The 27148-nt window shown below is 45.2% G+C and overlaps 1 protein-coding gene across 1 annotated transcript in view; it reads left to right on the forward strand.

Moving 5' to 3' along the window:
• Positions 1 to 320: 320 nt before the first annotated feature.
• LOC120021889 (whirlin-like) overlaps positions 321 to 27148 on the forward strand; it is a 126091-nt gene continuing 99263 nt past the window's right edge. The window contains exons 1-2 of the mRNA XM_038965729.1: positions 321 to 686; positions 840 to 1058. Of these exons, the coding sequence (XP_038821657.1) occupies positions 321 to 686; positions 840 to 1058 (585 nt within the window). The remainder of the gene's footprint in view (positions 687 to 839; positions 1059 to 27148) is intronic.

Consider the following 27148-nt stretch of genomic DNA (forward strand, 5'->3'; position numbering starts at 1 on the left):
GAAGTTCTGATGTTAGGCTATTATTAAACTGAAAATCTGTTGAGTATATCCTATAGTTTGTGTTTGAAATTATAACATTGTACTTAAGTTGTTTATTTCATTGCTCGAGGCTGCGTTCTAAGACTGCTGGAATTCAGCCGGTTGGCTAAGCCAGACCCAGGCTCAGACCTAGCCAATATGACTATTAGTGGAGTGGACGTCCTGCAGGAATCGCTATGCCACGCTCCGTTTTAAAGGAGCACAACCCAGCACTGTCAGACCCTAATGCACAAATGTCTCCCCGCTCCAGTGTTGCTGCGTGACCCAGTCACATGTCTAGAATGAGCACGGATCTAGAGCGTATGTCGCTCAACTCCTCCTCAGCCAACTCCGTGGCCTCGAGTGCCCGCACGCTGTCAGCCAACGTCAAGAAGCTGCACAACGCGCTCAACCTGCTACTCAACGAATTGGAGCGGGAGCAGTTCATCCACTGCCTCAACGTGTACCACTCCAAGCGTAATGTCTACGACCTGGTTCAAACACTTAAAGTCATCCTCAATGCGCCCAGCAAACGCCAACTTCTGCCCATGCTACGGCAGGTCATTCCCCGCTCCGACCAGCTTTTGTTTGACCAGCACACCTCGGAGGGCCTTTACTTGAAATCGGATTTACTTGCCAGAAATGGGAGCGCCGAAGCGTTGGGCGAAGTTCCCAGTGGGAGTCCAACTCCTCCTGGGCATTTCTTGCCAACACCTCCCGGATCTCAAGTTGCGATGCGCGGCTCTCCGGATAGTTTCAGCACCAGCAGTGATGGGACAGCTCCCCTCGTCCCGCTGCTCGGGAGAGGCTTTCTGCACGAGCCTCCAGGAGAGGTTCGACAAGTGACCCTGAAACGGCACAAGAGCAACGAGGGCTTGGGTTTCAGTATCCGCGGAGGCTCGGAGCACGGGGTCGGCATCTATGTGTCTCTGGTGGAGCCGGGATCCCTTGCCGAAAAGGAGGGACTAAGGATTGGGGATCAGATTATGAAAGTCAACAACACAGTGTTCGATAAAGTCACGCACGCTGAAGCAGTGAAGGTAAGTGTTTGTGTGGTTAAGTGTGTGTGTGTGTGTGTGTGTGTGTGTGTGTGTGTGTGTGTGTGTGTGTGTGTGTGTGTGTGTGTGTGTGTGTGTGTGTTATATTAACTGTCACATTTCAGCCCAGCAATATATAGCATGTAATCACAATACAGAGTTAATACACAGAACACCAAACGCACCACAACACAACACACACACACTGAAGAGAGTGAAAGGAAATACTTTAAAACAGGGTTCAGATGAAATTGATGCTGGTTTACAATGTTTTACTCCCACTGTACAGCCTACCTCTACTAGCTCTCCTATGCTCCCCCTTTTTTAAAGTTTCCCTGAAGCTCTTAACTGAGCAGTCTGTCTTGGCTCTGCTTCTGGAGTCTGTGCCAGGGTGGGCCACACAGTCAGCACTTAGAGCTTTTTTAGGATCATCTTTTTCATGGCACGCTTGGCGGCGAGGAACAGCATCGTGACGGAAACTGGGTCGTAAATCCCGCCATCCCGTGGCCACGTCCAATTGGACGAAGCAGAGAGATGCAGAGAGAGAGAGACGTCTGTCTACCTACTGCTTCATCCGATTGATCTGAGTCTCTGACTCAGTGATGAAACAGAGAAGGCTGGAGATGAGATGACCTTCCCTTTGGCTGGACTCTCTCTCTCTCTATACCAGGGCAGCGTACTCTTTTGCTGTTTAGGAATTAACAGAACTATCTGACTAGTGAAATTAAATACACACTCTTACAGTTGTTCAGAGGGACTTCTGCTGTTGTCTGAGCTGCCTGTGTGTGGATGGCCGGGGGATGGGGGGAACAGATATGTGGAGCGGTAAGGTGGAGGTAGTAGTTAACCCAGCTGCTGGTTTGGGGCCCACCAGGCATGCTGTTAACTGGTAAAGGCCCACCAGGCATGCTGTTAACTGGTAAAGACCCACCAGGCATGCTGTTAACTGGTAAAGACCCACCAGGCATGCTGTTAACTGGTAAAGGCCCACCAGGCATGCTGTTAACTGGTAAAGGCCCACCAGGCATGCTGTTAACTGGTAAAGACCCACCAGGCATGCTGTTAACTGGTAAAGACCCACCAGGCATGCTGTTAACTGGTAAAGACCCACCAGGCATGCTGTTAACTGGTAAAGACCCACCAGGCATGCTGTAAGTCAAGCCTCTCTTGGTCTCTGGGGGTCTTGTCAGTGATCATCAAAGATTGAACTTTCTCTAGCTGACGGTAAATTGCCATGGCCATGATGAACGTACAATTCCCTCTGGCTGAGCCTAGGGGCCTGTCTGTGTGTGGACTGCATGTGTAAGGAGCAGGTATGTAAGCAGGTACATGACTGAGAGTAAGGTCAACAGCAAGATTGGATTCTTAAGTAGATTTCTACCACTGTAGTAGTAGCTTCTAATTCTTCTTCTGTCATCTGTGTCCTGAGGTTCAAATGGCAAATTGATGACAGTGTATTTATTGTAAGAGGACTTTTAGTGTGCTTCTGTTGCCTATTCCTTATAGGTCATGCTACACTAGAAGGTCATACTGAGTGGTCATAGCTCATATCCAAGAGACCGCAATTTGTAACAGAGGTCCACCTTTTAAAATAATTAAATGATCTGTCCAAAATTCACCGCTCCCTTGTCGAGAATACATTTTGCAGAATTGTAAACGTTGCAAAAACAGCACTGAGCTCTGTTCATGATTTACCGATATGGACATTGGCTGCAGCTCAACAACCCCTATGTTTTCTGCCCTAAATAATTGTGGTCCAGTCCTGGCCAGGGTTTCCTGGCTCACCACTTGTTGTTTAAATACAGGACCGGCCCACTTTCGTAATGATGCAGGGGTGTAGCTCAGAGATAGCTCAGAAGAGAGAAGAGACCAAAACAGAGTGCGGAGGCCAGCTGGGGTCTGCTGTGGTCACTTGGGTCCATTCCTTTTTTTAATTACGAAGTGAATTATTTATCAAATGCTTTAATTGCACAGGCGGAGACTAATTCCTCTTGCCTTTGTTTGACTGTGCACCAGTTTGATTAATATTGAAATGTTTTCCCGGGGTGCGTTTGTAGGACGGGTTAAGAAGGAGAGCAGAATGAAGATTTCATCCCAAATGATACCCTATTTCCTATGTAGTGCATTACTTTTGACCAGGGCCCATAGGGAATAGGGTGGCATTTGGGACACAGCCGAAGTCACATCCGTCTCACTGATCCCAATTTATGCATTTACAGCCACGGGAGAAGATGGAGCTATCCTTCACACAATCTTTCAGCCATCATCTTTACCCTTTTTCTCATGTTTTCACTGTCGCTCATACTCAAACTCTTTCTTGTCATCTTTCTATTTCCCCCATTTTCTCATCATGAACAGAAAACACATACATCCCTCTCTTCCTGCCACGGGCTTATATTGGTCACATGCACGCAATACACACACACACACACACACACACACACACACACACACACACACACACACACACACACACACACACACACACACACACACACACACACACACACACACACACACACACACACACACACACACACACACACACACACACACACACACAGGCAGACTCTTTGTCAACATTCTTCATCCCCTGTCTATCTTAAAGTACTGTTTGTATTCACCTCCAGTCTCTCCTGGGATCTTCCACAGCTGCCCTACCACATTGATTCCATTGTGGCTGTCTAATTGTTTTACAATGGACTGCAAGGTTGGGTCAGTTCACAGCCAAGGTGTCTCTAATCCATCACCTGGTCTCACTTGTTCTCTACAGGCAGAGTATTGCTGGACTAGCCATTAATATCACCTATTCACTGCCCAGAGCTGTGGTCAGATATGTGCTGAAATATCACTCATTCTATTAGCGTCTGGCCTGTTCACTTATACTAACATTGATTTCAATGGAGACACTGGAGACCGCATTGGGCGCACCATTAAAGTGACAGTTCAATTGTCTGGGTGGTACATGGTTTAGGTGACACCATGAAAATGTAGGGCTAAACTCAGACAATTGAAACGCTTGTATGGGACTTGCAGCTTTATTACTTTAACTGTGTCCCAAATGGAACCCTGTTCCCTATTTAGTGCACAACTGGGCTCTGGTCAAAAGTAGTGCACTATGTAGAGATTAGGGTGCCATTTGGGACACAAACTGCATGTTTATTGTGGAGTACCTTGCCTCCTCAATGGACTCTGACACTGTTTACAATGTGTGTTGATCACTCTGGTCATAGATAGCACCCTTAGCATATGTCTGATTTCAGCTCCGATGGATTTACAGCTGAACTGGGCATGGGGGATTCTCTCAAAGGCCTTTCTGCGTCCCAACTTGCACCCTATTCCCTATGTAGTGCACTACTTTTGCTCTGGTCAAAAGTAGTGCACTATAAATGGAATAGGGCGCCATATGGGACACAGCCCCTCTCTGCTCCCAAGGTTACGTGGGAAGGGTGAGCCTCCGGTGGAGGTCTGAGGTGAATATTAAGTAGGATAACAGGATGGAGGGATGGAGGGATGGCTCTGTCTGGGCTATTTGGATTTTTGCTCAGTAGCTTTTGACAGGTATGTGTTTGATGCAGGATGGAGATTTGCACAGGCGTGCTGACACAGCTGTGCTGACACAGACGTGTACACGCACGTACACACGCATGGTTGTGCCTTAGTTAGGGCTTAGTTATCCTGCAAAGGAAAGGAAGACCATCCTGGCTGGTGTGTTGATAATCCTGTTTCCTTCACTGAGGATGAGAGAGGGAGACAATGAGGAGCGCATCAGGGGCTTTTCAGTAGTATCACACTGAAACATGTTGAGTGGAAATCATTTTCCTTGGAGAAAAACGCAAATACATACAATCTCTCACGCACGCGCACGCACACACACACACACACACACTGCTGCTGCTGCTTACTGCCTGATGGGTGCCGCCAGCTAACGATTTCCCTTCCAGAGGAGGAGGAGGAGAGAGAGAGGGGGAGGGCCAGATGGAGAGAGGGAGGGGGGGTTGTTAGAGTTGCAGAATGGGATAGGATTTGAATCATCTCAAGGTATAGGACTTGATGGAAAATTCTGAAGTTCTCCGATGTTTCACTGTGGTATACTCATGTTCAGGACCAGAAGTGATCCTAACCACAAAACAGGAAAAGTTACAGCATATGAGGACCCAGAGTTTTTCCCTGTCAGGTCAAAGTAGTAAGGAAAAAATTACTGACCCTATTCACTTTCAATATTATTATCAATCTTTAATCATGTTCAATATTAATATATTTAACCAGGGTACGAATTATGGGGGAGTCAGGGGGTGCTCAGCTCCCCTGAATGAGATATTAGCTCCCCTAAATGCAACAAAAATCTATCTTTGGGGGCGATTTCTAAATAATGCTAATTTAAGCATTCTCCTGTTTGTTTAAAATGCAGTGGTAAATATGTTTTACAGTGGTAAATATGTTTTACAGTGGTATATATGTTTTACAGTGGTATATATGTTTTACAGTGGTAAATATGAAAATAAAAGCCCCTCTTTCTGATGGTTTAAACCATATATTTCTACATGGCTGCACAAACCGTCTCCCTTTCCACGGCGCTGTTCACTCAGTAGTGCTGAATTTCGGCCTCAGATGAGCACCTGTAATCACATAGATTTCCTTTGTACCTCGTCATTTTCACCATCTGTTTTCCATGCGTCCTTGATAAAAATAACCAATGCCTTTATTCCAATGCATTAGATTTATCTGTTGATTTATCATTGTTTGCTTTTGTCAGTCAGCTGTTTAGAGCGCTCAGCCAAAAGAAGTCGACCGTTTATTTAGCTTCATTGTTTTATATCGTGTTTGTTTTTCTTTCCTTGATCAGCGGATGATGGTCGCCAATATCAATTGACAATTAGCCTACAGCTGGACACCAATGCGCATCCAATCCATTCAACATTAATGACAGTTGGCCTGCATTTGACTCTTTAGAAGCATTTGATTTTGAACGGCATAGGACTACATTATTGTGGATTTGTGTCCCCATGAGAACTGTTTTCATGGTGAAACATAATGAAATGTGACGTAGGTATAGTTACACTTACAGTGCATTTACCGCGATCTCACCGTTTCCAGAAAAATTTATTGAAAGTCTAGGGAGCGTAATATTTCTTTACCGCGACCTGTTGATCAGAGTTTACCCACCAATATTTTTGACCACTATGTCACTGGCTATCGGTAGGCCTATTTGAAGTTCATGGTAACAGGCCTACACATTGTAGCCTAGTGTAGCAAATGTACTGTTTATTTTGTATTTTTTTAACCAGGTAAGCTAGTTGAGAACACGTTCTCATTTACAACTGCGACTGTGTGTCCATCCTGTTTTTCCCAGGACAATTTTCAGCCCCATTTCAGGTGTTCCGACTTAAATCAATGGCAATTGGCAAATTTCATTAGGCACACTTTTTGGTGCAGATGTCTATTTCCATTTATACAATGCTGATTGGTTAAAACCGCATTCCAGACGGTGTCTGTTCCACAAGTTCCACACAAGTTAAAATGCCTATTTACTCTGTTCTATCTGACTGGTCCACTGTCTACTGTCTCATCAGCCCAGCCAGGTACTTTATAAACTTGATCTCCTCTATAAAAAGCATCTAGACATGATCTCACACTTCTTTTAGACATTTAGTTTTCAACAGCGGAGATTTGTGTAAACCTTGCTGTCTGTCTCTCCAACATTTGCAACATAGTTTATTTAACTAGGCAGGTCAGTTAAGAACAAATTCTTATTTTCAATGAGGGCCTAGGAACAGTGGGTTAACTGCCTTGTTCAGGGGCAGAATGACAGATTTTTACCTCATCAGCTCGGGGATTCGATTTTGCAACCTTTCGGTTATAAGACCAACACTCTAACCACCAGGCTACCTGCCGCCCCATAGTAATGAGCGTGTCGGGAGTCAGGACGAGACAGACAGGCAGCGTTTCTCAGACCGTCTAAATCGTGATTAACCTGGTGGTTAGAGTCATTTTTATGGATATATACAAAGAAATGTCAATTGAGAAAAGGTCAAACGAAACGAAGTGCAGCTAGTTTGCAGTCTTTCCAGCTTCAGTTTGAAGTGATTGTGTTTGCTGTGTTGTTGGCTAACTCCTCTGAACAACAGTGTCCTGACGAGAGAGCACATTTTCTTTGCCAGGCGAAATCCCACCTCATTAGCTCATTCTTATGAATGTATCCAAATAAATGTCACTAGAAAACAGCTTAAACAAATGCAAATGCAGCTAATGTTGTTATTCTGGCTGCACTGTTTGACGTGACTGTAAATTAGCTGTAGTTGGCTAGCTAGCAAGAACAGGATAAGAACATTACCAGCCAGTATGGCAATGGAACATTTAGAACAAACGACTAGGGCATATTCATAGATACAGAACAAAAAGACTGAATGACAGGGTTGCTTCTCTTGCAACCGAACCGATAGAACGAAAGACCAGCCGGCTTCGGTAGCAACCCTAGATTTGTGAAGGGACTATATCTTGTGGGAGGATGAAATAGTATGATTAAATTAATTAAATTTACGTTTTTAATGAAAATGTGTAAATCATTATTTCAATATGTTTATCACCCGTTGTATAAAAGTGATAAAGCCCTCGAAGTCAGTGTTTGGAGGATATATTGGCATGGTTTTCCGGCCCTCGACTTCATCTAGGGCCTAACACCACCCGTGCCAATATATCCTCCAAACACCGACTTCGAGGGCATTATAAGTTAATTATCAAATGGCAGTGTAGGCTACATGCATTGCACTGTTTGGATTATTGTGGAGCAGATGGACATGCACACGAATCCTACTTACATTTTTTGGGGTGTTTATGCCACATTAAAAGGTCATTCCTTTTTACCATTAAATTACAGCATTATTATTAGGCCCCTCGAATGTCACACTCTGTAATTACCACAGTCAGTCTCTTTCAACTGCATGCAGTGCCAAGTCTGGTACGACATAGTGAGCTAATTGGTCACAAGTCGATTCTGCTAGTCCAGTTATCAAGCTGTTTCATGTTGTAAATAGATAATGATTGGTCCTATAGCTACAACAAGGATCTATCTACAGAGCATGACAGTATGAGAGCTTTTTCTTTGGCACCCTATTCCCTATATAGTGCACTACTTTTGATCAGGACCTATAGGCTAGTGCACTATGTAGGGAATATGGTGCCGCTTGGGACACAGCCTTTATCTAGGGGATCCAGATGTCTTCTTTATCTCCAGGATCACCTGGGAGGAGCTCTGTCTCTCTCTGGGTCATCTGATGCACGTCAGCATCGAGCCTCTTCGCTCCCACGTCACATGACCCTGGACACTGTCTGCCACCTCCCTCCCTCGCTACCATCTGTTGCATACAATAAAATAACTCTCACCGGTACCTGTTATCACTACTGATATGCAAGTACATATAAACACACACACACACACACACACACACACACACACACACACACACACACACACACACACACACACACACACACACACACACACACACACACACACACACACACACACACACACCTGAGGAGAAGGTAAGGAGACACAGAATGAATGAGTGCCCTTCTCCTCTGCATAAGATCTCTGTGTACCACTGCTAGCTAGGTGGGCATCTGCCTTGCTAATGAGTGATCCGGGAAGGTATTGATTTTAAGCACATGGGAGAGCCCGGATGCCCAGTCCTGTTCAGTCCCCTCTCCTTGAAGACGTCTGATAGGTTGTGTCCCCTGCTCAAGGCTTCCTGGGTCTGAATTATTGAACAAGAGCTAAGCCTCACCGTATTGTCTGTCTATGAAAGAGGGAAAGAGAAAGGGGTAGACAGAGAAAGAGGTTTAGTTTTCTTTCTCTGCTGCTCTTTGGCAATCCTCTCCTGTCTGTCTGTCTGTCTGTCTGTGTCTGTCTGTGTCTGTCTGTGTCTGTCTGTGTCTGTCTGTGTCTGTCTGTGTCTGTCTGTGTCTGTCTGTGTCTGTCTGTGTCTGTCTGTGTCTGTCTGTGTCTGTCTGTCTGTCTGTCTGTCGATCAGAGAGCACAGGATACAACAGGTTTAATACAGTACAGTGAAATTCTTACTTGTGAGCTCTTTCCCAACAGTGCAGTAATAAAACAAATAATATAGATAATAAAACATCTAATAAAAACACACAAGAGATGCGAAATAAAATTTAAAAAACAGAGAATGCGAGTATGTACAGGTCAGTGCCTGTCCCATACTCAATGTGCAGGGGTACAGGAGGTGGTGGAGGTAGGTATGTACATAAAAAGTGACTGGTAGTAGGATAAATAATCATGGTAATATGTACACTACCGTTCAAAAGTTTGGGGTCACTTAGAAATGTCCTTGTTTTTGAAATAAAATAACATCAAATTGATCAGAAATACAGTGTAGACATTGTTAATGTTATAAATGACTATTGTAGCTGGAAACAACAGATTTTTAATGGAATATCTACATAGGCGTACAGAGGCGCATTATCAGCAACCATCACTCCTGTGTTCCAATAGCACGTTGTGTTAGCTAATCCAAGTTTATCATTTTAAAAGGCTTACTGATCATTAGAAAACCCTTTTGCAATTATGTTAGCACAGCTGAAAACTGTTTTGCTGATTAAAGAAGCAACAAAATGGTCTTTCTTTAGACTAGCAGAGTATTCAAGTCTGCGTAGAGGTGGATCATAGAATCACCCGCAGCAAGAGCGACATCAGTTGCTGCAGGGGGTCGGGGTAGCCAGGTGGAAAGCGTGGCCAGCCGTAAAAGAATGCTTATTAAAATTCTCGATTAACGTGGAATAATCAGTGGTGACAGTGTTTCCTAGCCTCAGTGCAGTGGGCAGCTGATAGGAGGTGCTCTTATTCTCCATGGACTTTACAGTGTCCCAAAACTTTTTGCAATTAGTGCTGCATGATGCAAATTTCTGTTTGAAAAAGCTAGCCTTTGCCTCCTAACTGACTGTGAATATTGGTTCCTGACTTATCTGAAAAGTTGCATATCGCGGAGACTATTCGACGCATCCGCATCGAGCTAAAGGCTAGAGCTGTCGATTTCAAGGAACGGGAGACTAATCCGGACGCTTATAAGAAATCCCGCTATGCCCTCAGACGAACCATCAAACACGCAAAGCGTCAATACAGGATTATGATTGAATCCTACTACACCGGCTCTGACGCTCGTCGGATGTGTCAGGGCTTGAAAACTATTACCGACTACAAAGGGAAATCCAGACGCGAGCTGCCCAGTGACGCGAGCCTACCAGATGAGTTAAATGCCTTTTATGCTCGCTTCGAGGCAAGCAACAATGAAGCATGCACAAGAGCACCAGCTGTTCTGGATAACAGTGTGATAACGCTTTCGGTAGCCGATGTGAACAAAATCTTCAAAAAGGTCAACATTTACAAAGCCGCTGGGCCAGATGGATTACCAGGACGTGTACTCAAAGCATGCGCGGACCAACTGTCAAGTGTCTTCACTGACATTTTCAACCTCTCCCTGACAGAGTCTGAAATACCTACATGTTTCAAGCAGACCACCATAGTCCCTGTGCCCAAGGAAGCGAAGGTAACCTGCCTAAATGATTACCGCCCTGTGGCACTCACGCCGGTAGCCATGAAGTGCTTTGAAAGGCTGGTCATGGCTCACATCAACAGCATCCTCCCGGACAGAGGATGAGAATTCTGAGAATGCTGTTCATTGACTACAGCTCAGCGTTCAACACCATAGTGCCCCAGAAGCTCATCACTAAGATAAGGACTCTGGGACTAAACACCTCCCTCTGCAACTGGATCCTGGACCTCCTGACGGGCCGCCCCCAGGTGGTAAGAGTAGGCAACAACACGTCTGCCACGCTGATCCTTAACACTGGGGCCCCAAAGGGGTGTGTACTTAGTCCCCTCCTGTATTCCCTGTTCACCCACGACTGCGTGGCCAAATACGACTCCAACACCATCATTAAGTTTGCTGATGACACAACAGTGGAAGGCCTGATCACCGACAATGATGAGACGGCCTATAGGGAGGAGGTTCAGAGAACGGGTCGAGAGTTTCACGTTTCTTGGTGTCCACATCACCAATGAACTATCATGGTCCAAACATACCAAGACAGTCGTGAAGAGGGCACGACAAAACCTTTTCCCCCTCAGGAGACTGAAAAGATTTGGCATGGGTCCCCAGATCCTCAAAAGGTTCTAAAGTTGCACCATCGAGAGCATCCTGACCGGTTGCATCACCGCCTGGTATGGCAAATCCTCGGTATCTGACCGTAAGGCGCTACAGAGGTTAATGCGAATGGCCCAGTACATCACTAGGGCCAAACTTCCTGCCATCCAGGACCTATTTAATAAGACGAAAGCCCATAAAATTGTCAGAGACTCCAGTCACCAAAGTTATGGACTGTTTTCTCTGCTACCGCACGGCAAGTGGTACCGGAGCGCCAAGTCTAGGACCAAAAGGCTCCTCAACAGCTTCTACCCTCAAGCCATTAGACTGCTGAACAATTCATCAAAATTGTATATAGCCGCGTTATCGTTATTCTTATTGTGTTACTTTTTATTGTAACTTTTTATTTTACCCTACTTGGTAAATATTTTCTTCTTCTTGAATTGCACTGTTGGTTAAGGGCTTGTAAGTAAACATTAAAGTCTACACTTGTTTTATTCTGGGCACGTGGCAAATAAAGTTTGATTTGATTTGATTCTACAGGTACCAGATTACGGTTGGACCTGGCGAAATGTGGAAGCGATACCGTCCACTAGGGGCAACGTGAGCCCTTGTTACCATCTAGTAGGCCTGCAGAAATGTAAGGTTGCATCTAGTTTAAGCCGCAGATTTAGGCTTGTAATAGGGATAGTAACATAAGTAATGGTTTTAGATTTTTTTTTTTTTTCATTTTTATGTTTAGCTCACATATCATTTAAAAGTAGGCATTAGGGTGTCTGTAATAGAATAAATGTATCAAAAACGAATGTAGACATCAATAAATGCTTTTCTGTAGCTTCCAAAATCTTTTTTACAACGGAGGAGGAGTACCAAGATGGAGGGCACGTTGGCTTCAACACAGCACCCCCTATTAGTCATCTAGTGTATATATAAATGATTGATTTAACCCTATCCTTAACGCTAACCTTAACCATTTGGAACTAATGCCTAAACTTAAATGTAGTTTCACTTTTGCGGGGTTTGACTGGCAGCTAAGATACGACACCACATGGCGTAATTAAAACTTCAAGCCATGGCGTAATTCTGTGACAGCTAAAATACGGCACCACATGGTAATAATTAAAATGTCAAGCCACATGGCGTAATTCTGTAACTGCAGTCACGCCACAGGTTTTTATTTGGAGATTCGGTTGATATAGCAGCATCATAAGGTGTGAGTGGGTGTGTATGGGTGGGTGCATGTGCGTTGCGTCAGTAATGAGTGTGTGCGTGAGCGTGTATGTGAGTTTGTGTGTGTCCGTGTGTGTGTAAGAGTCTCAGTGTAGGTATGTGTACCTCTGTGGATAGAGACCTGTGGATGAACATCGAGTCAGGTAGATAGAGTCGACAATAACTGTGGGAGAGGAAGGGCAGTAGTCGGTAGCCATTTAACAGTCTTATGGCCAGGGGCTAGAAGTTGTCTCGTTCCGCCTGCTGGATGGGAGCAGAGAGAACAGTCCAAGGCTCGGTGGCTGGAGTCTTTGGCTAAATTGCCATTCTCAGACACCACCTGGCATGAATGTCCTGGATGACAGGGAGCCCGCTCTGTGAGGTGCTGGGCCATCTGCACCAACCTCTGTAGGATCTTAAAGTCAAGGGCGGTCCAGTTGCCATACCAGACGGTGATACAACCGGTCAGGATGCTCTCGATGGTGCACCTGTAAAAGTCCCTGAGGATCTGAGGGGCCATGACAAAAAGTTTCAGCCTCCCGAGGGAGAAGAGGCGTTGAGGTGCCTTCTTCACAACTTCTTCACGACCGTCACCACTTGAGGTCGGCCCGTCAGGAAGTCCAGGATTCTGTTGCAGAGGGAGGTGTTCAGTCCCAGGGTCCCAAGCTTGATGATGAACTTGGAGGGGACTATGGTGTTGAACCCAGAGCTGCATTAGGTATATGCATTCCGCTGCAATACAAACCATTAAGCTTTGGGGGTCATTGGATGAATTTGCCTTCTTTGATTGTATTTTTCATATTGCTCCTGGAACAGTGTCAGCTCTTAAATTCTGTTAACTTTCCCCAAATGTCCCATGTTCTCCAGAAATTCCAGTTGGAAGAATCCTGGAAGGTTCTGGTGTGTGTGTTGTTCAATTGCATAACACGCTCTGCAGGTGTGGCTACCTTGCACTCTGAATAAATGTTATTCAACCACGCGTAAAGGTGGTGGAATTATTAGGGGATTAAATCAAGGTCAGAATACAGCGTATCTGTAGCCACACCTGCGCCACACCTTCATTTATACTATCTCCATCCCAAATGAATAGCAGGTGAATAGCATGCTATTCTCATGCTTAAATTAATTCAAGGTCAGAATACACACAGAGAGAAAAATGCATGAAAACGGAATTACGTTCCATTTACATGGCCTAAACTCGGGTCAGAATCGGGCCCTTGTTGAATTGGAATTTTAGTTTACTTCCTGAATTGATTGCCTTCAATTCTGACAGGACCTCTGCATGGCCTCTGGAGAGTCGGATTGGATCAGACCTGTGGGCATATGCATGTTTGCATGTGTGTGGGAATCTGTGCTAGATTATGATAGTCACTCAACTGACCCAGGTGTCCTTCAGAATACACAGCCACAGCATAGCCATACAGGCTAGACATATTGTCTCTAGGTGAAATGACAGGCTTATTCTACGGCTGCTTCCCAAATGGCACCCTAATCCATATAGTGCACTACTTTTAACCAGAGCACTATGGGGCTTATGGGGCACATTAGGGAATAGGCTGCCATTTTGGACACTGAGTGTATATTAATGAAACGTTGTTGGCGTCTCATGCTTCATTGTCTTCCAAATGCAGTTGTATCCATTAAGCCATTCTGGTAGCCAGAAGCTATGATAATCGCCTATTGGGGCCAAACCTAGCCACATTATTTTCCTCCTCTTGTTTTCTATCCCTTGTTATATTAGATCAGGGAGGCACGTTCATGGTTATGCTATTACCAATTGTGGTCAAATGAAGACACAATTTCCCTCCAAATGAAAATGAGTGAACATTAATGCCCTTTATTACAAATAAGCACTGGAGAGGGATTAGAGACTGAAGGACGATCGGGTCTCCATAGACACTGATGGAAATCTCCTTCTCCTAATACGTTCGGAAGTAGATCTGGGACTATCGGCCTATCAGACACTAGAGGACCGAGCTAAAGAGATTGATACACGAGAGTAGGGCCACATCCCAAATAGCACCCTATTCTCTATTTAGCGCTATTTCTGACCGGAGTCCTAGGCCCTGGTTGGGTTTCTGCTTAGAAGTTGTGCACTATATAGGGAATAGGGTGCCGTTTTGGGACACAACTTAGGATAAATATGCGGCCAGTAATTCACCAGAGATACAGAGCATAGTGTTTCATTATGAGTTGTAGCGTGGCTGGATGGATTATGATAGCTTGAGTTGATATGAGAAGCCATGTCCAAAGACTAAACCTGCTGCCAACCCCGTCAGCAGGATAATTGAATCTGTTTGAAGGCAGATTATTTTTCAGTTCGATGGTTTCCCAGATGAGGATTGTTTCCTGAATCTTAGTGTACTTGGTTATGAAACAGATGGTTCCACAGAGACAGGTGAACACAGAGATTGGGAGGGACATTAGATGAGTTATTGAACTGGCGTTGTTCCACAGCTATTCCTATTTAATCCTTGTAATTAAGACTCGATCAATCGCAGACATAACGCCCTCTATGTGCCCTCTATTGTAATGGGTCCTGTGTATGATCCATGGGAGGGAATGTGTGGTGAGAATATAGTCGCTCTTCATGACGACATTTAGTGTGTGTTGGTGTGGGTGTGCGTGCGTGCGTGCGTGCGTGCACATGTAGGTGTGTGTGTGTGTGTTTGTGCATGTGTGGTGACTATAGGACTGAGGGGCTTAGTGACTGGAGGAAATAGAGGTGTGCTGTTTGTTGCTCCTCTGTATTCTAACTTAGGTAAGGCCTTATAGTGTCAAGGTTAGGATAAACATGGCACGGAGCCTGGCTGATAATGCATGTCTCGCCCTCAGCTTGGCCACCCATTAACTTGCATGTGGGGAGACAAAACGCTCCCTAGAGGCCCCGGGTCTGGATAGGGAAGTACGTTCCCATTTTATTACCTCCTCCACACCCCGAGGCTATCAACAACCCTTAGTTATTAGACCCTATAGCCCAGACCTGACATACACTACATGTCTCAGACGGCACCCTATTCTCTACCTAGTGCAGTTCTACTAATAACCAGGGTCAACAAAGGGAATAAGGTGCTATTTGGGACGAAGAGTTCACATACAAATCACACACACCATGTGGTGCTAGAAAGAAGCTTCCTCTTATCTAGCCATCTGGCCATGTTCCTTATAGCATATTATCTTTTTTCTCTACCAACTACCAACTTCCACTGAGAAGGGCCCTGGGTGACCGGGGACAGCTGGAGAGCAGGGGAGTCCGGTGGAGGAGGCGGCTGGTGTGTGTGTCTGTGAGCGTGGTCTCACCTGCTTCTAAGCTCCTGTAGGCGATACCTCAGAGAGAAAGCGTGAGAAAGAGGACCCCGACACATAGCAGATACAGTAGTCTGGGAGGCTGCGTCTTGCGTTTTAACTTCGAAAGATCTTCATCTCTCCATTTAACACTACATCTCAGAGCTGTTGCCTAGATGGCCATGAACACCATCTAGATGGCCCTGAAGCAATGAGGGAACATTTTCATTTAGATTCCAGTTCACTTCCTGAATTTACCGAATTCAGGAAACCTGGCACCCACACACAGACACACAAATACACTCACATATGCATATACACACTCCAAGTCATACAGTGGGGCAAAAAGGTATTTAGTCAGCCACCAATTGTGCAAGTTCTCCCACTTAAAAAGATGAGAGAGGCCTGTAATTTTCATCATAGGTACACTTCAACTATGACAGACAAAATGAGAAAAACAAATCCAGAAAATCACATTGTAGGATTTTTTATGAATTTATTTGCAAATTATGGTGGAAAATAAGTATTTGGTCAATAACAAAAGTTTATCTCAATACTTTGTTATATACCCTTTGTTGGCAATGACAGAGGTCAAACGTTTTCTGTAAGTCTTCACAAGGTTTTCACACACTGTTGCTGGTATTTTGGCCCATTCCTCCATGCAGATCTCCTCTAGAGCAGTGATGTTTTGGGGCTGTTGCTGGGCAACACGGACTTTCAACTCCCTCCAAAGATGTTCTATGGGGTTGAGATCTGGAGACTGGCTAGGCCACTCCAGGACCTTGAAATGCTTCTTACGAAGCCACTCCTTCGTTGCCCGGGCGGTGTGTTTGGGATCATTGTCATGCTGAAAGACCCAGCCACGTTTCATCTTCAATGCCCTTGCTGATGGAAGGAGGTTTTCACTCAAAATCTCACGATACATGGCCCCATTCATCCTTTCCTTTACACGGATCAGTCGTCCTGGTCCCTTTGCAGAAAAACAGCCCCAAAGCATGATGTTTCCACCCCCATGCTTCACAGTAGGTATGGTGTTCTTTGGATGCAACTCAGCATTCTTTGTCCTCCAAACACAACGAGTTGAGTTTTTACCAAAAAGTTATATTTTGGTTTCATCTGACATTCTCCCAATCTTCTTCTGGATCATCCAAATGCTCTCTAGCAAACTTCAGACGGGCCTGGACATGAACTGGCTTAAGCAGGGGGACACGTCTGGCACTGCAGGATTTGAGTCCCTGGCGGCGTAGTGTGTTACTGATGGTAGGCTTTGTTACTTTGGTCCCAGCTCTCTGCAGGTCATTCACTAGGTCCCCCCGTGTGGTTCTGGGATTTTTGCTCACCGTTCTTGTGATCATTTTGACCCCACGGGGTGAGATCTTGCGTGGAGCCCCAGATCGAGGGAGATTATCAGTGGTCTTGTATGTCTTCCATTTCCTAATAATTGCTCCCACAGTTGATTTCTTCAAACCAAGCTGCTTACCTATTGCAGATTCAGTCTTCCCAGCCTGGTGCAGGTCTACAATTTTGTTTCTGATGTCCTTTGACAGCTCTTTGGTCTTGGCCATAGTGGAGTTTGGAGTGTGACTGTTTGAGGTTGTGGACAGGTGTCTTTTATACTGATAACAAGTTCAAACAGGTGCCATTAATACAGGTAACGAGTGGAGGACAGAGGAGCCTCTTAAAGAAGAAGTTACAGGTCTGTGAGAGCCAGAAATCTTGCTTGTTTGTAGGTGACCAAATACTTATTTTCCACCATAATTTGCAAATAAATTCATAAAAAATCCTACAATGTGATTTTCTGGATTTGTTTTTCTCATTTTGTCTGTCGTAGTTGAAGTGTACCTATGATGAAAATTACAGGCCTCTCTCATCTTTTTAAGTGGGAGAACTTGCACAATTGGTGGCTGACTAAATACTTTTTTGCCCCACTGTATGTGAAAGGTCATAGACACACAGCTCACAGACACACATCTCACACATAAAACCTCCAAGGCCCGACAACAACCTAAGGAGGAAGTGATGAGACACAAAAGGAAGAGAGTTGGAGAGAGGGTTATAGAGGGGAAGAGAGGGAGGGAGAGAGACAGAGGGAGCAGGACTGTCAGTGCCAGACCCCTGTCAACATGGGAGGAGAGGAGGATGTTTCAGAAGGAGGGATGCAGGCGGAGTGACAGAGTGCCGACGAGAGGGGGATGAGAGCAGAGGGAGGGAGAGGGGGAAGGTAATGGGAGAGAGAGGGAGGGGGAGTGCGGGAGTTGGCAAGGAGATTAGTGGTGACAGCCAATTTAGGGCGCCACTCCTGCGTCTATTTCACATACACCAGTGACCTCCCTCCCTCCCTCGGAGGTAGAAGGCAGCCTCCCAGGCACTGGTTTGGCCTTCAGCCTGCTTAACCCCACTCCAACGATGCCTAATGTTCATTTGGAAAGCATCCGTCAAAATGTGAAATTTCTGTGACTATATTTGTATACCTAGTATAGCCTAGCATCTCTGCACAGCCCACATACAGAGATGAGGGAAACTGTCTTTGCCTGAGTGTCAGCACATCTCCCTGTAAACCAGGCCATTACAATGCTGTTGATTTGTAGGCAATGAGAAACGCAACTCATACAATGCATATTCATGAGGACAATATCTTCTATGTGTGCATGTTATTATACACTGAGAGTACAAAACATTAAGAACCTGGCATCTACTACCATGCCCTGCACTTAAATGTTTTGTCTTGCCCATTCATCCTCTGAATGGCACACATACAAAATCTGTCTCAATTGTCTCAAGGCTTAAAAATCCTTCTTTAACCTGTCTCCTCCCCTTCATCCACTAATTGAAGTGGATTTAACAAGTGACATCAATAATAGCTTTCACCTAGATTCACCTGGTCATTCTATGTCATGGAAAGAGCAGGTGTCCTTAATGTTTTGTACACTGTCTATACAGTAAGTTATTACTGGGAGTCTTTGAGTCTTTCACTCAATTGATTTCTGTAACAAGAGGCTCTTTTAGTGGACAGGTGTGTCTGTCTGGTTGCTAGGACAACAGCCCTCACTGTGGCAAAAGCTGTGCCCCAGTGCATGCTGGGAGGGTCAGGCTGGCCATGTGGCGTGTCGTGGCGCTGGGTTAAAAGGCACTCAGAGCAGCGTGGCGGCAACACTCTGAAGGACCTGTGGAACAATCAGCCTCACACACACAGACACAGACACAGATACACTCGCTCTCCCTGCTGCAGCCACCAGGTGCTCCACACAGCTGTGTCCCTGAGAGGGGGAGGAGAGGGAGAAGAGGAGGGAGGGAGAGAGGGAGGATAGGCTTTTAAAGTGACATCCCAAGCAATCCATCATTTCTCTTCCCACTGGCTGGTTTTGATGAAACGCCAAAGGATTTTGGAGTTAATTAAAGGGGATTAGGAGCTACTTGGATCAGACTGTTCATTTGTACCTCCCTCTCTCTCTTCTACCTCTCTCTTTCTCTTTATCTGGCTCCACACCTCCCTCTCTCTCTTCTACCCCTCTACCTCTCCATCTCTCTCTTTCTCTTTATCTGGCTCAACAATTCCACAGCCAGGTTCTTTTAGTGTATGGAATACTGAGCTTTTAGCTTTTATTCATGATTCTAGCTCAGAGGGAAGTCTGCTTATAAAAGCCCAGAAGTGTTGTGCAGGTCAGGTCAGAGCTGCATTACAGAGTCATGTGATGTGGACTAGACACACACACACACACACATTTCACCGCCTCAACAATAAGAGCCGCGGGCTAATCAGCTTAACCCTTTGTTCAGTGCCACGTCATTGTGTTTTAACCATGTACAGCTCAACCACATAAGTCCGCTATTAGGTTTAAAGAATGAGTTGTTCAAGTGACCTGACAGATATAAGTCAATACTTTGATGGCTTTTGAGGGCTATGCAGCTTGTTTTCATTTGATTGAACTGATTGAGTTACAGTGTGCTGTTAGGATTTAAGGGGAGGGGGCCATGGGGTATGTTGCCTCAAGATGTAAGCAGAGGGAGAGGGGTAAGTAGGTTATATTTTGGGACAGGGTGAGAAGAGAACCTGGTCTGACGTCAGTAGTAGTGTTTTCTCTCTGCTCTCACCCTCTTCCTCGGCCTATCCACTTCTGTCGTCTACTGTCGTCATGACACACACACACATCATGGAAGACAACACAAATTCCCGCCCACGCCACTTCATTGCGCCTCCATGATGAGGGCCGGAGCTGCCTTTGGAGCACAATGGCCCTTGAAACCCATGCTTCAGCCTAGCTGTTGTCAGAGTTAGTCTTCTTTCTCTCGCTGGCTCTCCACTGTGGACCTGCGTTGACTAATGCTCCATAGGAAAGGTGGGCGACAACCAAAGAATAGAGGGGGCGACAGCTATAGAGATAGAACAGCCATAGGATAGAGGAGGCAACAGCTATAGAGATAGAACAGCCATAGGATAGAGGAGGCGACAGCTATAGAGATAGAACAGCCATAGGATAGAGGGGGCGACAGCTATAGAGATAGAACAGCCATAGGATAGAGGGGGCGACAGCTATAGAGATAGAACAGCCATAGTATAGAGGGGGCGACAGCTATAGAGATAGAACAGCCATAGGATAGAGGGGGCGACAGCTATAGAGATAGAACAGCCATAGGATAGAGGGGGCGACAGCTATAGAGATAGAACAGCCATAGGATAGAGGGGGCGACAGCTATAGAGATAGAACAGCCATAGGATAGAGGGGGCGACAGCTATAGAGATAGAACAGCCATAGGATAGAGGGGGCGACAGCTATAGAGATAGAACAGCCATAGGATAGAGGGGGCGACAGCTATAGAGATAGAACAGCCATAGTATAGAGGGGGCGACAGCTATAGAGATAGACCAGCCATAGGATAGAGGGGGCGACAGCTATAGAGATAGAACAGCCATAGGATAGAGGGGGCGACAGCTATAGAGATAGAACAGCCATAGGATAGAGGGGGCGACAGCTATAGAGATAGAACAGCCATAGAATAGACGGGGCGACAGCTATAGAGATAGACCAGCCATAGGATAGAGGGGGCGACAGCTATAGAGATAGAACAGCCATAGGATAGAGGGGGCGACAGCTATAGAGATAGAACAGCCATAGGATAGAGGGGGCGACAGCTATAGAGATAGAACAGCCATAGTATAGAGGGGGCGACAGCTATAGAGATAGAACAGCCATAGGATAGAGGGGGCAACAACTATAGAGATAGAACAGCCATAGGATAGAGGGGGCGACAGCTATAGAGATAGAACAGCCATAGGATAGAGGGGGCGACAGCTATAGAGATAGAACAGCCATAGGATAGAGGGGGCGACAGCTATAGAGATAGAACAGCCATAGGATAGAGGGGGCGACAACAACCAGGAAGTGGAAGTGTTAGACGCATGGCAGTTGGCGTGCATGTTTGTGTGTTCTTTACTTTTTGCAGCCTGTTAAGATAGACGACCAGGCAGTCTAGTTAGTCAGAGGATCAGGTGCACAAATTTGGTGTTTAGTTAGTTGGCCAATATATTGGTTGAGTTCCTGCATGACTAGATGCGCAGGCATTGCATTGCATCAACCTATGGTTGCGTGCCAAATCATCGACTGTGCAGTCGAGCATCAGATGGCTATATCATATGATGTGGTCATCTGATATGTTGAATACCTATCCAGGCCTTTGTAAGATCTGGTGTCTCCAATGTAGTCAGGAAAGAACTCAACCATTGTCTCCTCAACTTGAGGAGAAAGGCAAAACGCCTATAACCACTGACAGTGCTTAGGTAGGAGGTAGGATATTTGTCAGAGCTATACTTTTATTATTTTGTATTTAACCTTTCTTTAACAGGTTAGTCTCGTTGAGATAAAAATCCTCTCTTTTTCAAGGGAGACCTGGACCAAGACAGCACTATCAACACATCAGTATCAGAAAGACAGGCACATGACATCAACAGGATGAAAATGAGGTCTACATCAATACAATAAGCAGCACGTCAGAAAAATATCAGACTGCAATGGCTCAAGCATCAGAGCTTGAAATAACTACATGTTACCTAAACTGAACAGCCCTCCTAGAATTAGGAGAACAGGCATCTTCTAAAAAATTGAAATTTTACCTGGCAAGTCAGTTAAGAACAAAACTTGCTGGGCAAACTGCCCTATGTGACTCCCAATCACGGCCGGATGTGATACAGCCTGGAATCAAACCAGGGACTGTAGTGATGCCTCTTGTGCTGAAATGCAGTTCCTTAGACCACTGCGCCACTTGGCCTGCCCTAACATGGCACAAACCATTAACATCTTAAACAGGTCATTCTTAATGAACAATTGTAATACACTTTACAGGCAATATTGCTAAATTTACAGTTGCTATAGTTATTCCCTCCGAAAGGCAATCAAATGGGCAAAATGTCAGTGCATAGACAAAGTGGAGTCGCAATTCAACGGCTCAGACACGAGACGTATGTGGCAGGGTCTACAGACAATCACGGACTACAAAGGGAAAACTAGCCACGTCGCGGACACCGACATCTTGCTCCCGGACAAGCTAAACACCTTCTTCGTCCGCTTTGAGGATAACACAGTGCCACCGACGAGGCCCACTTCCAAGAACTGTGGCCTCTCGTTCTCCGTGTCCGACGTGAGTAAGACATTTAAGCATGTTAACTCTCGCAAGGCTGCCGGCCCAGACGGCATCCCTAGCCGCATCCTCAGAGCATGGTGCGGTCTGGTCTGCCCAACGCATCACCGGGGACACACTGCCTGCCCTCCAGGGCACCTACATCACCCGATGTCACAGGAAGGCCAAAAAGACTGTTAAATAGCCATCACTAGCCAGCTACCACCCGGTTACTCAACCTTAGAGGCTGCTGCCCTATGTACATAGACATGGAACAATGTTTACATAATGTTTTACTCATTTCAAATGTACAGTAACTGTCAAAAGTTTGGACACACCTACTCATTCCAGGGTTTTTCTTTATTTTTACTATTTTCTACATTGTAGAATAATAGTGAAGTCATCAAAACAATAAAATAACACAGAGGACGTCTGGAGCTCTGTCAGAGTGCCCATCGGGTTCTTGGTCACCTCCCTGACCAAGGTCTTTCTCCGATTGCTCAGTTTTGCCGGGCAGACAGCTCTAGGAAAGGTTTTGGTGGTTCCAAACTTCTTCCATTTAAGAATGATGGAGGCCGCTGTGTTCTTGGGGACCTTCAATGCTGCAGTCATTTTTTGGTACCCTTCCCCCGATCGGTGTCTCGACACAATCCTGTCTCGGAGCTCTACGGACAATTCCTTTCACCTCATGGCATGGTTTTTTCCTCTAATATGCACTGTCAACTGTGGGACCTTATATAGACAGGTGTGCCTTTCCAAATCATGTCCAATCAATTGAATTTACCACAGATGGACTCCATTCAAGTTGTCATAGCAAAGGGTCTGAATACTAATGTAATTAAGGTATTTATGTTTTTTTGTTTCGTTTTTTTAATTAGCAAAAAATCAAAAAACCTGTTCACTTTGTCATGATGGGATATTGTGTGATTTAAAAAAAATCCATTTTAGGATAAGGCTGTAACGTAACAAAATGTGAAAAAAGGGAAGGGGTCTGAATACTTTCCAAATGTGTTTTTGTTCAGTATAATACAATAGTTTTGTCTTATTCTCTGGTTTCCATATTCTCACTGACATGTTTTATATTTGTCTTACACTCAGTGAATATATGATTTGAGTCCTGGCCTCATAAGAACAGACAGATCCTAATTATTATCAAGCGTATGGCCTGAAGGTTAGAAACATAGAAAGGCCTCCAGCAAACCTCTCCACTTTGTGGAACACTGGCAGCCTCCCTGTTTACATCGTGTAATGAGGCATACAGTATATCATATGTTCTCTACATTTTCATGTAACCTTCTTTAGAGATCCGTAATAGTGTCCAAAATGGCACCCTATTCCCTATATAGTGCAGAAGAGTCCTGGTCAAAAGTAGTGCACTAAATAGGGAACAGGGTGCAATTTGGAACACATGCTCAGTCTATCGAATCTACCCAGGATGTGGTGGCAGTCTCTGTAAACAATCCCATTGGAAGTGGGTCAGGGTTCAGGTTTAAGTTACTGATAGTCAATACAGTCAATATCACAGTAAGAGAAACGTCCCCCTGCACTCTGCACCCCTCCATCATGTTTGGCTATTAGGAGCCACCACCAGCATGTTAGGTAATGGATTAGGAGGGGAGCTAGGAGCTATAAAATCATCACCCTCCCCCTCATCCCTTCTCTCGTAATTTACGGAAAGACTGAGCCCCGTCCCTGCAGAGTCCAGGCTTTTTATTGGCTCAAATAGGAGCTCCAGTCACTGGAGCATGGTTAACACATAATTAATAGAAGATCACTGGTAGCAGGTACACAAACAGAAGCCTCACTGGCACATCAATCAAGCACCATGTGGAGAATTGTAAAATTGCACCCTATTTCCTATGGGCCCTGATCACAAGTAGTGCGTTACGTATGGATATGTGACTTTATTTTTAAATATAAGTATTTTGATCCGCTCCGCTCATGCAGGTGTAATAAAGGCCTAGTGCACTAATTTCGTTTGGGGGGAATTCACAATCTTTGTAATATATATTTTTTATTGAGATATATCTAAATTGAGATTTATCGTGGGGTGCTGCAGCACCCTCAGCACTCCTACTTCCTGCGGCTATGGTTGTGGTTCTCCCAAAGGTGCTCTGAAGTGTCTTAGAAGTGACATTTGTCTTCTGTAAATATGTTTCCAATACTAGTCTCTCAAATGTTATGCAATCTGCCTGGTTTCCCTTACATAGGCAGATACTGTACTGTATGTAATATAGTGCTTTAGCTCTGGGATGAAATCAATTACCTTATAGGCCTGGGTCAAAAATAGTGCACTGCATAGGGACTAGGCTTCTATTTGGAACACACCCATAGCATTTAATTTCCCTCTCTATAAAACACTCTGATGCGTGCCTCCATGACCTGCCTCCATTTGCCTCCATTCAGCTGAAGAGGGGCTAAGCTAGGAGGTCAGGAGTAATGGCACTGCCTCAACTCTCCATGTGTCAGCAAAAAACAGAGAGAGAGAGAGCGAGAGAAAAAGAGGGACAATGAAATGGCCTCTTAACTGATTCACTTACTGAAGGGGCCACCAGTCTTCATATTTGTACTTTGTAGTTACACTCACCAGATAGTTTATTGGGTACACCAACACGTTCACAAAAATGGATCGCTCCTACAGGAAGTGAGTCACGTGGCCGTGGCTTCTTTATATAAAGCAGGCACGCCACATCCAGTATCTCAGAAACGGCCTCCTGGGCTTTCACGCATGACGGTGTTTAGGGTTTACTGAGAATGATGCGACAAACAAAAAACATCCAGTCAGTGGCAGTTCTGTGGGCGAAAACTGCTCATTGATGAAAGAGGTCGAAGGAGAATAGCAAGAATCATACAAGCTTGTGCAAACTAACAGGCGGGCCACAAACAGACAAATAACGAGGCAGTACAACAGTGGTGTGCGAAACAGCATCTGGGAACGCACAACTCGTTGATCCTTGTCACAGATGGGCTACTGGAGTAGACGACCACACCAGGTTCCACTCCTATCAGCTGAAAACAAGAAGAAGCGGCATGTGATCACCAACATTGGACAATTGAGTATTGGAAAAACATTGCCTGGTCCGACGAATCCTGGTTCCTGTTGCATCATGCTGATGGCAGAGTCAGGATTTGGCGAAAGCAGCATGAGTCTATGGACCCATCGTGTCTGGTACAGGCTGGTGGCGGTGGTGTACTGGTGTGGGGAATGTTTTCCTGGCACACGTTAGGTCCTTTGATACCAATTGAGCCACGAACATTTCCGACACCTTGTAGAATCCACACCCCAAAGAATTCAGGTTGTTCTGGAGGTAAAGGGGGGTCCGATCCGGTACCTAATATACTGCTCAGTAAGTGTATATCAATGACGTCTTCTAGTGATGTTGAGGTTCAGCAGGGGTGAGCAGAGTTACTCTCTAGAGGGGCTCTGGGTGAAGTGCCTCTGTGACTAACTGTCCGTTACACTGTCAGGTGATCTGTGTGGCTCAGTTGGGAGAACATGGCGTCATGGTCTCGATTCCCACTGTGGTCACTTTGGATAAAAACGTCAGTTGAATGCCTAAATGGAATTTTAAAAGTGCAAAAGTATGTGAGAATTATTTCAAAAGAGAGGGTAACCTGAGCTTATCTGTCTTTTGAAACGCACTAATGGAAAAAAGAGACATTTACGCTTTGCTTCACATCCAAATGTGGAAAGGAATGGAAAATCCTTGTCAATCCCAGGGGTTTAACATTTAATACTCCTCTGATGTGCAGCTGTGTGTGTGTGCATGTGTGTTTTTCCCTCATCTATCTCATCACCACAGCGGTTCCACCAATTCGGGTGCCTTTTTAGAACCAAAAAACTCAATTTGATTTCACCTAATATTAACATTCTGTCATAAAGAGCACTTGTTCAACTTAATAAAAAACATGTTTTCCCATCTGAAGAGGTTAAATACAATAATGTTTATTGTAAGTGCCTATTAAATGCCAAACAGGTTTGACTGTAACAAGATTGCCGATTTCTTCTTAAATCAGCCATGAATCCCCCTGTGAAAGGGGGAATGGAAGCTTGTTGTGTGCAACAGGGAGTGGCATACAAGCTTCACAATAAAATATGTAATTGTTCAAACATTTCTAGCTTGTCTATATCTATGGGTAACAGAGTTGACACAACAGAGTTGTGTTATGCTCGACCTGCTCAGTTTTCATGGTTGCCATGTTCTCAGAATATAATATATTAATGTTCTAGACACATTTTAATTGGAGGAACTGCAGAGAAGGGAAGTGCCTCTTTAGCTATTATACACTATATATACAAAAGTATGTGGACATCCCTTCAAATTAGTGGATTCGGCTATTTCAGCCACACCCATTGCTGACAGGTGTATAAAATTGAGCACCCAGCCATGCAATCTCCTTTGACAAACATTGGCAGTAGAATGGCCCGTACTGAAGAGCTCAGTGTCTTTCAACGTGGCACCGTCAAAGGATGCCACCTTTCCAACAAGTAAGTTTGTAAAATTTCTGCACTGCTTGCCCGGTCAACTGTGCGTGCTGTTATTGTGAAGTGGAAATGTCTAGGGGCAACTACGGCTCAGCCGCAAAGTGGTAGGCCACACAAGCTCACAGAACGGGACCGCCGAGGTCTGTAAAAACCGTCTGCCCTCCAACACTCCAAACTGCATCTGGAAGCAACATCAGCACAAGAACTGTTCGTTGGGAGCGTCATGAAATGGGTTTCCATGGCCGAGAAGCTGCACACAAGCCTAGGACCACCATGGGCAATGCCAAGCGTAGGCTGGAGTGGTGTAAAACCTGCCACCGTTGGATACTGGAGCAGTGGAA

The sequence above is a fragment of the Salvelinus namaycush genome, chromosome 26 (assembly GCF_016432855.1).
Source record: "Salvelinus namaycush isolate Seneca chromosome 26, SaNama_1.0, whole genome shotgun sequence".
Taxonomy (NCBI): domain Eukaryota; kingdom Metazoa; phylum Chordata; class Actinopteri; order Salmoniformes; family Salmonidae; genus Salvelinus; species Salvelinus namaycush.